Source organism: Oncorhynchus gorbuscha, linkage group LG02, assembly GCF_021184085.1.
Source record: "Oncorhynchus gorbuscha isolate QuinsamMale2020 ecotype Even-year linkage group LG02, OgorEven_v1.0, whole genome shotgun sequence".
Lineage (NCBI taxonomy): Eukaryota > Metazoa > Chordata > Actinopteri > Salmoniformes > Salmonidae > Oncorhynchus > Oncorhynchus gorbuscha.
Window position 1 is genome coordinate 25,265,372 of NC_060174.1, and position 15,846 is coordinate 25,281,217.

A 15,846-nucleotide genomic window follows, 5' to 3' on the forward strand; every position below is an offset into this window, starting at 1 on the left:
TGTCTCTCTGTCTCTCTGTCTCTCTGTCTCTCTGTCTCTCTGTCTCTCTGTCTCTCTGTGGCCATCTTCCAGAGATAGTTTCCCCCTCTGCTGGTTCCATTCTCTCTTTTATAGGGGAAGGAGAGTATGTCATTAGTACCGTCAGCTGTGCTTAATTGACTCTGGTTACCTTGTCTCCCATGCTTTGTTGGGCTACTATCCATGAGCCCAGTCTGCCCTCTAGTGGTCCTTCCACAGACACAATTGACATAAGTACAGAAAGTAACAAATTCTAGGACCGAACCGTTTTCATGCGCTACTAGCGTCTGAAACATGCTCCTCTAGCGACATAAAACCAGTGCACCTAACAAAAGAGAGGGCTATAAGATAAAAACAAAGATGTTTGGGAGATGTCATTTCTATTTATTATTACCTTTATTTAACTAGGCAAGTCAGTTAAGAACAAATTTGTATTTACAATGACAGCCTACATGAGGTGTCAGAAGAAATTGGTGAAAGAGAACAGTGATGGGTTGGAATTGAATAGTGTAGTTGTAATAGGCTATATGGTTTTGTGTTCAGACCTTGTAAAAAGTGTCAAGGGTGAACTCCTCCATGGTGCCGTCCACTGCTTTCATAAACTCTAGTAGCTGAGCCTGTCCTGTGGAGACTTCCATAGCCAGTAATGTCCTGTAGGGGAGAGCAGAATACTAGATCGTAAGACTATGATCTTGTACATGATCATGCTGTCAAATCAAGAAAATAAAAATAGGTGTTGACTACCGTGAAATGCTTACTGACAAGCCCCTTCCCAACAATGCAGTTAAAGTAACCTAAATTTGCTAAGTATAAAAGGAAATAGTGACAAAATAACAAGGCTGTATACAAGGAGTACCAGTACTGAGTCAATGTGCAGGGGTACGAGGTAGTTGAGGTAATATTTACATGTAGGTAGGGGTAAAAGTGACTGGGCAATCAGGATATATAATAAACAGAGTACCAGCTGTGTATGTGAAGATTGTGAAAGTGTGTCTGTGTGAGTGGCGTCAATATGCATGTCTGTGTGAGTGTATGTTGTGTGTGTTGGAATGTCAGTGTAGTATGTGTGAGTCCAGTGAGTGTGCATAGAGCCAGTGAAATGCAAATAGTCCAGGTAGCCATTTGATTAACTGTTCAGCAGTCTTATGGCTTTGGGCTAGAAACTGATCAGGAGCCTCTTGGACCCAGATTTGGTGCTCCGGTACTGCTTGCCGAGAGGTAGCAGAGAAAACAGTCTATGACGGGTGGCTGGAGTCTGACAATTTTTAGGGCCTTCCTCTGACACAGCCTGGTATAGAGCACAGCCCCAGTGATGTACTAGACCGTACGCGCTACCCTTTGTAGCGCCTTAGGGTCGGATGCCAAGCAGTTGCCATAACAAGTGGTGGTGCAGCCAGTCATGATGCTCTCAATAGTGCAGCTGTAGAACTTTTTGAGGATCTGAGAGCCCATGCTAAATTTTTCCAGCTTCCTGAGGAGAAAGATAAGTTGTCATGCCCTCTTCACGACTGTGTTGGTGTGTTTGGCCCATGATAGATCCTTAATGATGTGGACACTGAGGAACTTGAAGCTCTCGAACCGCTCCACTACAGCCTCGTCGATGTGAATGGGGGCATGCTCGGAACAGGCTTGGCACATGGCAGGAGGCCTGTCTCACTCATCGTGATAAGAGATCCTACTATACCTGGTTTTATCATGATTAGAGTAGACCTTCAGCTTCTCAGCCAAAGAAATTAACCTATAAAAAGATTGCAATCACTTTACCTCATTCAGACTATTTAGCAGAGTATTTGTTTCCTGCCAGTATACCTCTGGTGACATGCATCCTCTTACCAAAATATAACAGAGAATAGTAACACCAATTCCACAAACAAAAGGGACAAAACATAAATGTTGGTTGTACTATAGCAGACCTCCTGCCATGTGCCAAGCCTTTTCTGAGGGACTGTATGAAAGGCTGGATCCAATGATGCCTCAGAACCACTGTCTTAGACTGAGGTGAAACTCGTCTGTATGAGTGAGGGAGATGTCATGGGATCCTGCTACTTTAGTCATCTCATCAAGCAGCTCCAAGAATCCTTCCTCTGGGATGTCTAAGGAGGGACATAAGAAGTAGTGGGATGTTAAGACAGAGAGCAAACAACTCTTCAAGACAAAAACATTGTGCAGGTGATGTGAGTGTATGCAGCTCTGAAGATAAGGCATTTATGTGGAAAGTACAAAGTGGCCCAGTTTCCCCTCTCCTCTCATGTTTGAAAGAGCGAATCCGTCCACCATGTTGTATGTTGTCCAGTCTGTGGGCCATCATCTTCCTCTGTAAACATGTCCAGCACACTGCCAGGAAGAGGCAGTCTGGACTTGGAGTCATCTTCCTCCCTATGCACAGAGTCACTTGCTGAGATGGGATTGTGATTGCAGATACACATGCATGAAATAATTTAGGACAATGCAAGTTAAATCAATGAGACAGCCTACTATGAAATCGCTCAAACTAGTATATCTAATTGATAACAAAGAATAGTTTAAACAATGTTCGGAAAAGGATGCTACCTTGTTTTGGTGGTGTGTTCCTCTGATTTGTGCATTCTTCCTTAATGAGTTGTCATCTTTGTGCCAGTATCGTAGCCTTTTTGTTACATCCTCTAATAGCACATTTTCTATTTCCTCTTCAGAGCTGTTACTGTAACTGACTAACATTCTAATATGTAAAGCTTTCAATTACAAATTCATACATAAACGTTCTTAATTTCTGTCATAAAAATAAGAAATGGGAACCTTGAAATATTTTTTATATATTTTTTTGAGGGAACACAAGTATATATAGATGATATACAATGGACAGTCGAGCTTGGGGGTACAATATCACATGACAATTACACAAGGACCTTAAAGGACATACATACACTTACAATTCTAACAGCTTTTTTTTTGTTAGTAGAACATTGGACCAATGAACGGATTGCGCAGGCTTGCGATATACTTCCGATAAAAACAAACCGTTGCTGTGGTCATTTATGTCCCCCTGAAACAAAGTACCGTTCAAATTGGTTCCATATTCAGTGACGTTCTGAAAACATTTTCACAGTAGACTATATTGAATCATAAAGTACATAATGGTAGTATAATTTAAGTAGCTGCTTGTGTGGTATATTTTTTATTTAAACGTGATTATCAGAACACAAGTTATTATCTGAAACAACCTCTTCATATCAGCATCTTCATGGGGTTACAAAACATAGCAAGGCACCACACATTTATATAGCTTTCCCTTACTTACAATCAATAACATTATTTGCGAAAATACACAACAATATTACTGTACTGCATAGCTATAAAAATATTTTAATTGAAGAAAGATAAAAGCTATTCGTTGCAGGTTCCGGGTGTATGTGAGCGTGCCAATTAAACTTTGATTATTCATGTTCCCGTGCCTGGGAAGGAACTCTGAGGCTAGTCAGTTAGCTAGCGTTTTATTTAAAAACATAAATCGCCTTTTTAAGCGGGAGGAGTATGGCCTAGTGATCACATTCTCTGGGCGTTGACAAAGTTAACCATTCTGGGCAAAATAGAATATTACACATTTAGTTGGGTCAATTAGAACGACACAAAAGCTCTGAATTTTTCGGCCCTGATGCCAAACCCGCTTGACAAGAGAGCGGACAGATATTCCGACTGACCGAGGCTGAATACGGATATGAAAAGAGGTATTATTGGGCCTACGAATACTTTTTCTGTCAAAATCGTCAGACGCTACAAAAAACTCCGCAAAACGTTAAAGGTATGTTACCAGCAATAATGTCCCAAATATGTTACTCATTTATTTACTGCGTCTATAGATCAGTTTAATACAATAGCTGAATATTTTCCAATCGCAATATTACAAGCAAACGCAACGTTAACTAGCTCGCCATACAGATATATGCAGCTATGCTTCTGCAAAATGAGACCGCGACTGCCGCCCGGCTCCGTTAACAAATTCTGGGCTGTTTGCTGTTCTCTCTCGTGTGGAAAATGCAATGGCGTAACTAGCTAGGTAAATCGAGTTGTTTTTCTTCGGTTTACATTCGTGCGCAAACACCGACCAAATGGATGCTTATTGATTGCGCACGCTGTGGATGATTTTGAATATGCATGTCACCAATAGTGTAATCTTGGGGAACACCGATCGTAAATCAACCCAAACCAATATGATTGACATGTTCTGAAAGGAGTAACGTTAAGAGCATTACTAGACATTAGTGCTCACCCGGTAGAATGTTTTGAAAAATAGCCTGATGTACTCGGACGCACCAGTTTAAATTTTGTTCTGTCTCCCTATAATACTTATAAATAACAACCTGGACTCAGTGGAAGACGGAATATAGTACATTTAACGTGTTTCCCTCCATTTAGTATGATATGTTTCGTATGGTATGTATTAATTTGTGGATGTCCAAGTATGATGTAACAAATAACAATTCATATGTTATGAATTCCAATTTGTAAAATATGTTACGAATTTGTAAATAGGTATGATACGTTAGCTAGGTGGCTAATTTTAGCTAGGCTAGGGGTTAGGTTTGTATTTTTTTACATTTATTTAACTATGCAAGTCATTTAAGAGCTTAAGAACAAATTATTATTTACAATGATGGCATACCGGGTAACTGTGGGTAAACTGTCTTGTTAAGGGCCAGAACGACAGCTCGTCAGCTCGGGGTTTCAATCCAGCAACCTTTCAGTTACTGGCCCAACGCTCTAACCACTAGGCTACCTGCCGGGTTAAGGTTAGATGAAGGGTTAACAAACATGCTAAGTAGTTGCAAAATAGCAACCCAGCTAGCAATGAGGAATCGGCCCAGAAGCGCCCTCTTCCGGGGAGCTGAAACTGATTGCATCGACCAGGAATTGGTGTCGGACTCTGTCCGGAATCAAAATGAATGACTGCCCAGAATCGGATCAAGTACATTGAGCCATTTCCGTCTACCAACTTTGCCGGCATCTTGCCAGAATCTCCCCAATGCAAATTTAAATGAATGTATACAAAATTACCCAATTTAGTAGTTTTAAATATTACTATTATATATTTTATACATACAAATTATACCCACCCACAAAATAAAAACAATTTTGTCTCAGTGGAAACACCACACACCTGGTGACCATGTCAGCGTGCATGCGCCTAGCCTACCACAGGAGTCGCTACAGCGCAATGGGACAAGGCCATCCCTTCCCTACCTCGTGCCGACGCTGGGACAATTGTGCGCCCCCTCATGGGTCTAATGGTTACGGCCGGGAAGGGTCTCAAACCCGGGTCTGTAGAAACGCAGTTTGCACTACGATGCAGTGTCTTAGACCGCTGCGCCACCCGGGAAGTTCCAGCCACAAAGTTTTTAATGCTTATCAATTGCCTTGCAGAAAGTATCAAAATGCTACACAGGACTTTTAAAGAATTTAATTTAAATGTTAATTGTATTTTTATAATCACAGAAACAATGAGGGGGGAAATTAAATAAATAATGAAATGTTAATTATGTATAGCAGCCTGTTTAATCATCTGCCAGGGAGCAGCCCCGATCGGCCGAGCCCCAACTAAAACATTTGGGCCAGATAACTCACTGGAATTGTTCCGACCCCCAAGTAATATATTTGGGCCAGATAACTCACACCGGAATCAGGCCAAGCTCAATCCCCGCATCCCAATCAGGCCAAGCTCAATCCCCGCATCTGCTGAAGGCAGTATTACTTATGGCTGGGATGCGGGGATTGAGCTTGGCCTGATTCCGGTGTGAGTTATCTGGCCCAAATATATTACTTGGGGGTCGGAACAATTCCAGTGAGTTATCTGGCCCAAACTCTGACTCTCAGCTGAGTGCCCCGACTCTCATCTGGAATTGGCCCAGATCCACTGTGCTAGCTGGGTACAAAGTAGTAAGTAATGTTGTCCGAGATGAGATTCGAACATGCCACCTTTGTGTTGCCAGACGTTTGCGTTTTATATGCCCCCCCCATCCTCCCGGACCAATCATCCTCCTTTAGTATTTGCTTGAAGTAACCTATCTTATGTAACCATACCAAACCTAACATATCATAGTAATTTGAGTGTAGCGGATTTACATTTTACTATGTTATGTCTAGTCTATGAGACCAGGTTGAAAATAAGGGGTTTGATTGTTTGGATATGGCTATCTTGTTGTGTGTTTGATGATGGATCCTTAGACAAGTAAGCAGGAATGAAGTAGCCCTCTACAGCTGCTTTTAATCTGATGGAAGGATATAGTAGTAGCAGTGTTTTCTGACCTGCTTCTTCTGAAGTCTGGGGCGGCAGGTAGGCTAGTGGTTAGAGTGTTGGACTAGTAAACTGAAAGGTTGCTCGATCGAATCATCGAGCTGACAAGGTAAAAGTCTGTCATTCTGCCCCTGAACAAGGCAGTTAACCCACTTTTCCTAGGCCGTCATTGTAAAAAATCATTTGTTCTTAACTGACTTGCCTAGTTTAATACATTTTTTAATATTTTTAAAGTCTATCCTTTTGGGCTCTGATAATTATTCTGTTGTCTCAGGGAAAGTCTCTGAAACTGAGATATTGCGCTTTTTCTAGGATGCCATACCGCACTCAGTACTAGTAAATAGTTTAATAATAATTGTTCCCTTTTTCTGCAGTCATCAGAAGAGGACTGAAGACTCATGGAGACAGTGGGTTAATTTTTTCTAAATTTAAATGTCTTTGCAGCAGGTGTTCTTCCTCTGCATATAATTTTCAGAAACCCAATCTATTGCATCCTAAAAACAAGCCTTTTTTTTATATGTATATATTTTTATATAGTGATGTTCTCCACTGAAATGGCAGACTAAATTACTGACTTTCCACCCTACCCGTCCACCAATCAATGTACCTTTGATTTTTCTTCATAAAAGCCCCCACTACGATACAAAACTGAATCCCTACACAAGAGCCAGGATGAGTGAGGCGTGGCAGCAGCATGCTGTTGCTCCCCCTCCAGTGGTGCACACCATACCACCGGGGGGTGGAGAATGCGTTGGGCTGCGCCGTCTATGGTATTGTCCTGCAGCCTGACCCTGCTCTGCAGCAGCAGCAGCACCAGCATGGCCAGCAGCACAGCCAGCAGCACAGCCAGCAGCAACACCCTACCCAGGTACAGCAGCCCTCTCTGCAGGTAGGGGGCGAGGGCGGTCACAAGTGTGGAGCATGCGGCCACGACATCTCCCACCTGGCCAACCCACATGAGCACCAGTGTATGGTGAGCCAGGACCGCTCCTTCCAATGCACCCAGTGCATGAAGATCTTCCACCAGGCCACTGATCTGCTGGAGCACCAGTGTGTGCAGGTGGAGCAGAAGCCCTTTGTGTGTGGTGTGTGTAAGATGGGCTTCTCCCTGCTCACCTCGCTGGCACAGCACCACACCTCGCACAACAGCACCAACCCCATGAAATGCTCCATCTGTGAGAAGACCTACCGACCGGGCTCCTCTGGGAACACCACACCTTCCTCCTCTGCCACCAACCCTCAGCAGCCATCTGCTGATGGAGCCTCTTCCAGTGGGAGTGTGGCAGTGGGATCCTCTTCCTCAATTACATTTCCATCGGCCCGTGACAGGCCCTACAAGTGTTCCGTCTGTCAGAAGGGTTTCAGGCACCTGTCAGAGCTGGCCCGCCACGAGCGTGTGCACACTGGAGAGAAGCCTTTCAAGTGTGACACGTGTGACAAGAGCTTCAGCCAGTCCTCTCACCTGGCCCATCACCAGCGCACCCACAGCTCTGAGCGCCCATACAAATGTGCTGTGTGTGACAAGAGCTTCAAGCACCGCTCCCACCTGGTGCGCCACATGTACGCCCATTCCGGAGAGCATCTGTTTAAGTGCAACCTGTGTGAACTGCACTTCAAGGAGTCTTCGGAGCTGCTGCATCATCCATGCCACCCACAAGGGGCACGCCCCTTCCGCTGTGCAACCTGTGGAAAGGGCTTCAAGCGTCCATCAGACCTGCGGCAGCATGAGCGCACTCACTCTGAGGAGCGTCCCTTCCACTGTGAGGAGTGCCAGATGAGTTTCAAACAGCAGTATGCCCTGGTGCGCCACAGGCGCACGCACAAAAACCCATCTGACCGCCCCTTCAAGTGCAACCTTTGTGACAAAGGCTTCTTGCAGCCATCCCATCTGCTGTACCACCAGCACGTCCACGGCATGGAGAACCTGTTCAAGTGTGCATCCTGCCAGAAGGAATTCAGTCAGTCAGGAGAGCTGCTGCGCCACAAATGCGGTGAGTCGTCCTCTTCATCTAGGGAGACAGACAAGCCTTACAAATGTGATGTGTGCGGCAAGGGATACAAGAAGAGTTCGACACTGCAGCGACATCAGAACTCGCACTGTCAAGAGAAGCCCCTAAAGTGCTCCCTATGTGACCGCCGCTTCCTGTCATCCTCAGAGTTTGTGCAGCACCGCTGCGACCCGTCCCGAGAGAAGCCCTTAAAGTGTCCTGAATGCGAGAAGCGCTTCAAGTACTCGTCTGACCTGAATAGGCACAAGCGTGTCCACACCGGGGAGAAGCCCTATAAGTGTGCTAGCTGTGATAAAGGCTTCAAGCAACGGGAGCACCTGGCCAAGCATCAGAGTGTGCATTCCAGAGATGCCCAGTTCAAGTGTGTTTGGTGTGGAGAGCGCTTTGGAGACCTGGGAGCTTTGCAGGAGCACACAGTCCAGCACACAGCTGAAGGAGGGGGTTACCCTGTGCCACCTTGCATATAGTCACGCCCCTCCGCTCTGTACAAGTTCATAGCAAACGTCCCTGTCTACCATTAATTTGCAGCACCCAGCTTAACACACTTGAACTGGGCATCTCTGGAGTGCACACTCTGGTGCTTTCCAGAGATACCCAGTTCAAATGCTTTGGAGACCTGGGAGCCTTGCAGGAGCACACAGTCCAGCACAAATCTAAAGGGAGGGTTACCCGATGGTAGGTTACTCTGTGCCACTTCTTATCCAGTCCATAGCAAATGTCCCTGCCTACTCTTAATTTGTCCCCAGCATATACAATCCATACCCTCACTTCCCATCTGAAAACTGATACCAGTCCACTTCCCCACCCTAAGAAACCCATACAATTTATAATTGTTAAAAACAAAAAATAGAAGTCACTGCCAAGTGTCACTGCTTTAGTGCTACTGTCTGAAGGACAGAGGAGACACCAACAAGAATATGTCTTTCACTTCAAACACTAGGGTGGATGTTCTAGCCCAGGTCATTTACTCTTATCTATCCTTAGCTTCTTGAATCAACTTCCTTGCAAGTGGGGGAAAAAATAAATGTAAATCACCACATTCGCCTACATTTCTGTCTATGAAAAGCTTTGCATTTGTACATAAATTACCTTTTAGATTAAAAAGAAAAAAGGCGATGTGGACCAGTTCCCCTTGTGATGACCTGCTTGACTGGTGTGTTGCACCATGACCCAGAACTATTCTCTTGCCAACAGTGGTTGTCACTCTAGAATGCATCTACAGAGATCCTGCATGCATTAAATGTTCCATTCTCTTACCCAGGATACTCAAGACTTTTATGATTGCTAAGTTTCAGCAGCTGCTACAGTCTACTGATGGCCTCTTGCTTTTTTTATTTTGGAAACAATGACGCTGTATCAACTCTGATATAAAATGTTTTGTTTGGTGGGTGGAGGGTTGAAATGATTGTGTATTGGTTACTTTTCCACAACCTAATCACTGTAGTAGCAGTGTATGCATATCAGGAAATGGAACCGGTTCAGGGAACAGAACCAGAAATATCACTAAAACAAAAATGATGATCAGTACTGGGAACGGAAGTGATCTATACTGTTCTTGAACAGAACCGTTATTTTAAAAGCACGGGAACCGGGTAATGTTATTTTACATTCCAGCTATTTTTTTTTTTTTTACAGTCCCACAAACGCAACAATGCGCCTATGCAAAGCCCTCACTCTGTCACTCAGATAATCTTTGTGTGTGTAGTTTACCTGTCCCTCCCCCTCCGAAGCACTGTAGCCTACTGACGTTACATGCGTGATTCAGAAATGTAGAGATGTTTTATTAGAGAAGAATGGATTAACTTTATCAATGCTGGTTAACTATGGTATCCTTATCACGTTTCTCATAGGATTTATTAACTACAAAAAGGTAAGATGTTTTTTATTTGAATTCTGATGCCGCTCTGCACACACAAGTTTGTTAGCTAGCTCTCGTCCAACTTTAAGCCAACTCTTTTCAAGTTCAAAGACATTCAAAGTTCCTTCATATAAGCCGCTCCTCCGTAGGTATCATTCTGTGGGCCTAGTTCAGATAATGCATGTCATCACAAGATGCCCAGCACTTCAAGCCTCCTCCTCCCACCTCTCCATCTTTCCCCACCTGAAAATTTCAATTGCATCTCGCGCCCTACACTTGTTTACACATGCAGTAGATGTCAGACAACTATTGCTTGCCCGTGCCATAGCAAGCTGCTCTATCCTCACTGATTGGTTAAGTAATTTAATGTTGAGCTAAATATAGCGGTTTAAAAAGGAATGATATAAATCATTACTTTCTTGGGTCGAACCGGTTCAGAACATTAATTTGGCTGGTGGGAACAGTGCAACATAATGTAAAAAATAATGGTTCTGTTCTTCAGAATGAAACAATTGGAAAATAATTTTGGTTCCAACCTCTGACGCATATACAATAAAATCATACACCTCTTTGCTTAAGTATTTTTATGATTTTTTTTTTTATGGACACGAATCAACTCTAACTAGAAGTGGTTTATTTTTAGAAATTGTTTTTGTGCTATTGTGAAACATTTTGTAATATATGTGGACGTATATGTGGCCATCATTGTGGCAACTATAGTTTGTACCAAAACACCATTGTACTGCAGCAAATCCCAAAGGTGTGGAGATTAACAAGCTGAAGTATCAAGACATCTCACTGGTATATAGAAATATATATTTCACACATATACAGTTCATATTCCTAGAGATCCATGAAGAGTATCTGTGCTGAACATGTCTAAAACCTGATCAAGCTTCCTCTTACAGTAGAATATGTATGTGACTATGTTTACCAGTTTGGTTACAGAAGTTGCATAACTATTGTTTCTAAAACTGCATTGGCTGTTTTGTATGTTACAACTTTTTATCATATGAGGACTTTTAATTGTTTTTCATATTTTCAAGTCATTGTTATGATAGTGCTATATGTTGCAAGTTTCCAAGGAGAACATTCTGTCTCTAAGCCCTACAAGGATTCTGACCCCTGGTGCTCCTTTGTGTTTCTTTGATGAATGATTGTTGAATCATGTCTGTGAAAATGGAATCCTGGCTGTGAAGTGGATTGTATAAAACATACATCTGGTGTAGAATTTTGTCAGGTCTGTATAGTTTAACCCCAGTTATGTCAAACTTATCTGCAGTAGATTTGTGCAGATCATTTTAACTTCTGGATTTTATAGCCTTATTTTTTTTTTATAGCATCCTTACCAAAATGGGCTGCTTAAGCTTGATTGCAAAAGTTATGGATTGACTCTTTTTATAGTCTGGTAAGACAACTAATAAGGCAAAAATCTGTGTGAACTTTGAGGGCAAATCAATGTGGCTCAGTGTTTTTTTAGTGTGGGGGGGGTCTTTTTTTCAAAGGAAGTATTTCAAGGGGATGTATTTGGTTGTGGTTTGAGTGCAGTATTGAGAAACTATTTTATAAGGTAATGCTAACTTTGAGGAAGGTTTTTTTTTATAGTCAGTTTCAGTAGACTGTTAAACTGGGGTCAGGGTTATTTAGAAACTCATTCTACTCCAGAACTGACTGCCTCAATGTTGTTGCTCTGTTTCTTGTACTGTGCTGTGTTTTTTGTTTCCTCCATCGTCACCTGAGGTGGGCTAACAGTTTGTCATTTGTCTGTCGTCATTCGTCTTTCATCTGGCATTAAGACCACATCAAAAAGCAGTTGCGACTTGAATTAAAAAGAAAAGTACTGTATGTTTAGTTTATATACATTTAAAAAATATATTTTAATCTATATGAATATTTCCATTCTTGGGAGGAGGTAACAGGGTCTTTTAGGATGTAATGGGAGGAGATGTTTGATTGATAGAAGGGTCATTAGGACTGTGATTGACATGACTTTTCATCCGGTGTAGTGTATAACAGTTAGCCCCAATTGACCCTGCTTTCTCTGTTTTGTGCATGCCTGCTGTGTTAGTTCCTGTAATCTTCCCTAGGTATTAGTGTTTCAGATGGCACTTATTCCACATAGCTTTTTTCAAATTGTTATGTGAAAAAATATTTGTGACAATGTACAGTATGTGTACATTCATGCTAAAATATCTGTATGTAGCATTCATTACACACAGCACTAACAAATAAACTTTTTATAAAGGGGGGGGTGTCATGTATGTTTTAAATGCAGAGGGGACTGGCATGTATTCTTTCAGGGTTTTTAAGTATGTAGATTAGGTAGTTAAACAATATGACAAGATGTGTACATTCACTAAAATCAAATGTTCTAATTTGTAATAGGGTGTGTAATGCTTGCTTAAATATAGACTGTAACATGTCCTTTATGCCGCCCAGAAGAAATACACTGTAATACTAATAATGTAATACAAATATAACACTCATGTAGTTAATTGTAATCTCTGTTAACCCAGAACCAAAATCTTGCATAATCTTGCATAATTTGGTCAGATGTTATTTGTTTATAGAGTCTGTCAACAGTAGAGTGGTTACGCTGCAAAATGTTACTCAAGCATTCACTAAAAGCAACAAGTTTGGTACAGCACCAGCTGTTTTTCAAAGTGGCTATACTTAATATACAATTTATATAGAGGACTGCTATGCGGTAAAGGAACCAAATTAGTCAGAGCTGAAAATATTTAGATATTGAGTCACCCCCGATTTGGGCCATCTCACAACATGGCTGCCGCCTAACTATTTTACAGTTCAGAAGGACTATTTTGAGAAATGCATTTGGTAGAGAAGTAGATTTACATAGCCTGAACATATTTTGATGCGGAGCCACCATAGATTTGGCCCCTGGGGGCTGTGGCAGCCATCTTTGAAAATTACTGCCTAGCAGTACCAATATTTTACAATGACTATTTCAAGAGATGTCCAATCAATTGAATTTACTAAAGGAGTCCAATCAAGTTGTAAAAACATCTTAAGGATGATCAATGGAAACAGGATGCGACTGAGCTCAATTTCAAGTCTCATAGGAAAGGGTCTGAATACTTATGTAAATATAAGGTATTAATGTTGTTTTTAATTTTTTAAATATAAATTGGCAATCAATTCTACAAACCTGTTTTCACTTTGTCATTATGGGGTATTGTGTGTAGATTGAGGGGGAAGAAATAATTTAATACATTTTAGAATAAGGCTGTAACGAAACAAAATGTGGAAAAAGTCAAGGGGTCTGAATACTTTCTGAATGCACTGTAATTATCTTAAAATATAGCTGCAAGCAGAAATGAATGGGGTTCCCAGGATAACAAAGGACACAAGACCAGTTGGATAACAAAGCAAGCACTATCATGTAGGAACTATCTTCCTTTATGTGCATTCATGAGTCTAAATAAAACGTGCTAATATTCATCTACTTGTATAGTTTGGCCGTCTTTGAATGCATCAACACTATTTTTTTTCAAACTCTTCAGGGACCATTGTGATGAGACCAAATTTGGAGTGAATCAGACTTAATTCCATGACAATATTATTTTAAGCAATAGTGTTACATTGTAAAAAAACTGAATTGCTAATATACTGAACAAAAATATAAACGCAACATGTAAAGTGTTGGTCCCATGTTTCATGAGATTAAATAAAAGATCCCTGAATTTTTGTGCACAAATTTGTTTACATTCCTGTTAATGAGCATTTTGCCTTTGCCAAGATAATCCATCCAACTGACAGGTGTGGCATATCAAGAAGCTGATTAAATAGCATGATCATTACACAGGTGCACCTTGAGCATGGGACATTAAAAGGCCACTCTAAAATGGGTAGTTTCGTCACACAGCACAATGCCAGCAGCATACCACTGCTGGCTTGCTTCTGAAGCTAAGCAGGGTTGGTCCTGTACAGTCCCTGGATGGGAGACCAGATACTGCTGGAAGTGGTGTAGAAGGCACTGTTTCCTCTTTTCTAAAAAAATATCCCAATGCCCGAGGGCAGTGATTGGGGACACTGCTCTGTGTAGGGTGCCGTCTTTTGGATGGGACATTAAACGGGTGTCCTGCGGTCATTAAAGATCCCATGGCACTTATGGGTGTTAACCCTGGTGTCCTGGCTAAATTCCCAATCTGGCCATCAAACCATCACGGTCACCTAACAATCCCCTGTAACTATTCCCCAGGTCGTTGCTGCAAATGAGAATGTGTTCTCAGTCAATTTACCTGGTAAAATAACAGATAAAATGCCACAGATGTCTCAGGTTTTGAGGGAGCATGCAATTTACATGCTGACTGCAGGAATGTCCACCAGAGCTGTTGCCAGAGAATTGGATGTTAAATTCTCTAGCATAAACTACCTCCAACATCGTTTTAGAGAAGTTGAAAGTAAGTCCAACCGGCCTCACAACCGCAGACCAATTGAAATCACGCCAGCCAAGGACCTCCACATCGGGCTTCTTCACCTGTGGGATTGTCTTAAGGCCAGCCACCTGGACAGCTGATGAAACTGAGGAGCATCTGTAATAAAGCCCTTTGTGTGGAAAAACTCATTCTGATTGTCAGGGCCTGGCTCCCCATTAGGTGGGCCTATGCCCTCCAAGGCCCACCCATGCCCCTGCCCGGTCATGTGAAGTCCATAGATTAGGGCCTAATGAATTTATTTCAATTGATTGATTTTCTTATGTGAACTGTAACTCAGTAAAATGTTACATGTGTTTTTATATTTTTGTTCAGGATAGTTTCCTTATTTTTTAAGATATCAATGCCAAAAGTAACATGGTTCATCATGGTAATATCTCTGATGACCCTAAAATAAAGGTTCAAGTTAATAGGCCATTGTGAAGTGGATGTACAAAGGATTGAAAAGAACACATAAAATCTGATTTCTGGATTTATCAATAACTCCGCCATATCTTATTAACCAATCCCATAGCTTTTCTCTAATAAAGTAAAGTGATGTACCATGGGCCTACGAATTTGGTGTTATTTGGACATAGTTCATGAGAAGAAGATTTCTAAGATTGGGGAAAATCTATCCTGATGGGTTCTTGAGCCAAATTTGTTCAGCGTGAGGAAAGATGCCCACATCCAAAGTTTAGGCCAATCTGTGCCATTCTGTTTGACCAAGTTACTTATTGCCTCTAGTTTCTGTGTGTCAAATTAGAAACAAAGTTGCCAATCTATGTATAAGTTATTTGACCAAGTCAAGGAATGTTTTAAAATCAAAGAATAACAATAGTTTTCACAACTTTGCTGTGACCCCCTAATGATGGTTTTGGAGGTCTCTCGGATCAACAATCACCACCAAAATAGTGGTACAGTCTGGGGACATTTAGTAAGATGGCTGCCAGGGCCAAATCTGCAGTGGCGCCACATCTAAATATTTTAAGCGTATCTAAGGCTACCATAGTGTTACCATTGGCAACCATTTTGTAAGATGGCCTCCACAGCCCCCAGGGGCCAAAACTGTGGTGGCTCCATATCTAGATCTTTTCAGAGACCATAAATCTAGGGTCTATGACAAATTTGGTGCCTTTACCTCAAAACAGTCCCTGAATTGTAAAATGTTGTTAGTTGGGGGCCATTTAAAAAAATGGCTGCCACACCCCACAGAGGTCAAATCTGGGGTGGCTCCATATTGAAATCTTTTCAGGG

The 15,846-nt window shown here is 41.9% G+C and overlaps 1 protein-coding gene and 1 pseudogene across 5 annotated transcripts; one reads left to right on the plus strand and one right to left on the minus strand.

The window, feature by feature from the left end:
- Nucleotides 1–109: 109 nt before the first annotated feature.
- Nucleotides 110–2,557, minus strand: LOC123989790 (annotated as a pseudogene).
- Nucleotides 2,558–3,414: 857 nt separating this feature from the next.
- Nucleotides 3,415–12,400, plus strand: LOC123999618 (zinc finger protein 319-like). Of its 5 annotated transcripts, none has more exons than XM_046305580.1 (3): nucleotides 3,415–4,428; nucleotides 6,661–6,693; nucleotides 6,916–12,400. In XM_046305580.1, exon 3 carries the CDS (start codon nucleotides 6,981–6,983, stop codon nucleotides 8,760–8,762), a length of 1,782 nt encoding a protein of 593 aa, XP_046161536.1. In that variant the 5' UTR covers nucleotides 3,415–4,428; nucleotides 6,661–6,693; nucleotides 6,916–6,980; the 3' UTR covers nucleotides 8,763–12,400. The 5 variants fall into 5 exon arrangements, with proteins under 5 accessions (XP_046161536.1, XP_046161511.1, XP_046161518.1 ...); XM_046305555.1 differs by having other exon boundaries at nucleotides 3,415–3,796; nucleotides 4,366–4,428; nucleotides 6,661–12,400; XM_046305562.1 differs by having other exon boundaries at nucleotides 3,415–3,796.
- Nucleotides 12,401–15,846: the final 3,446 nt, after the last annotated feature.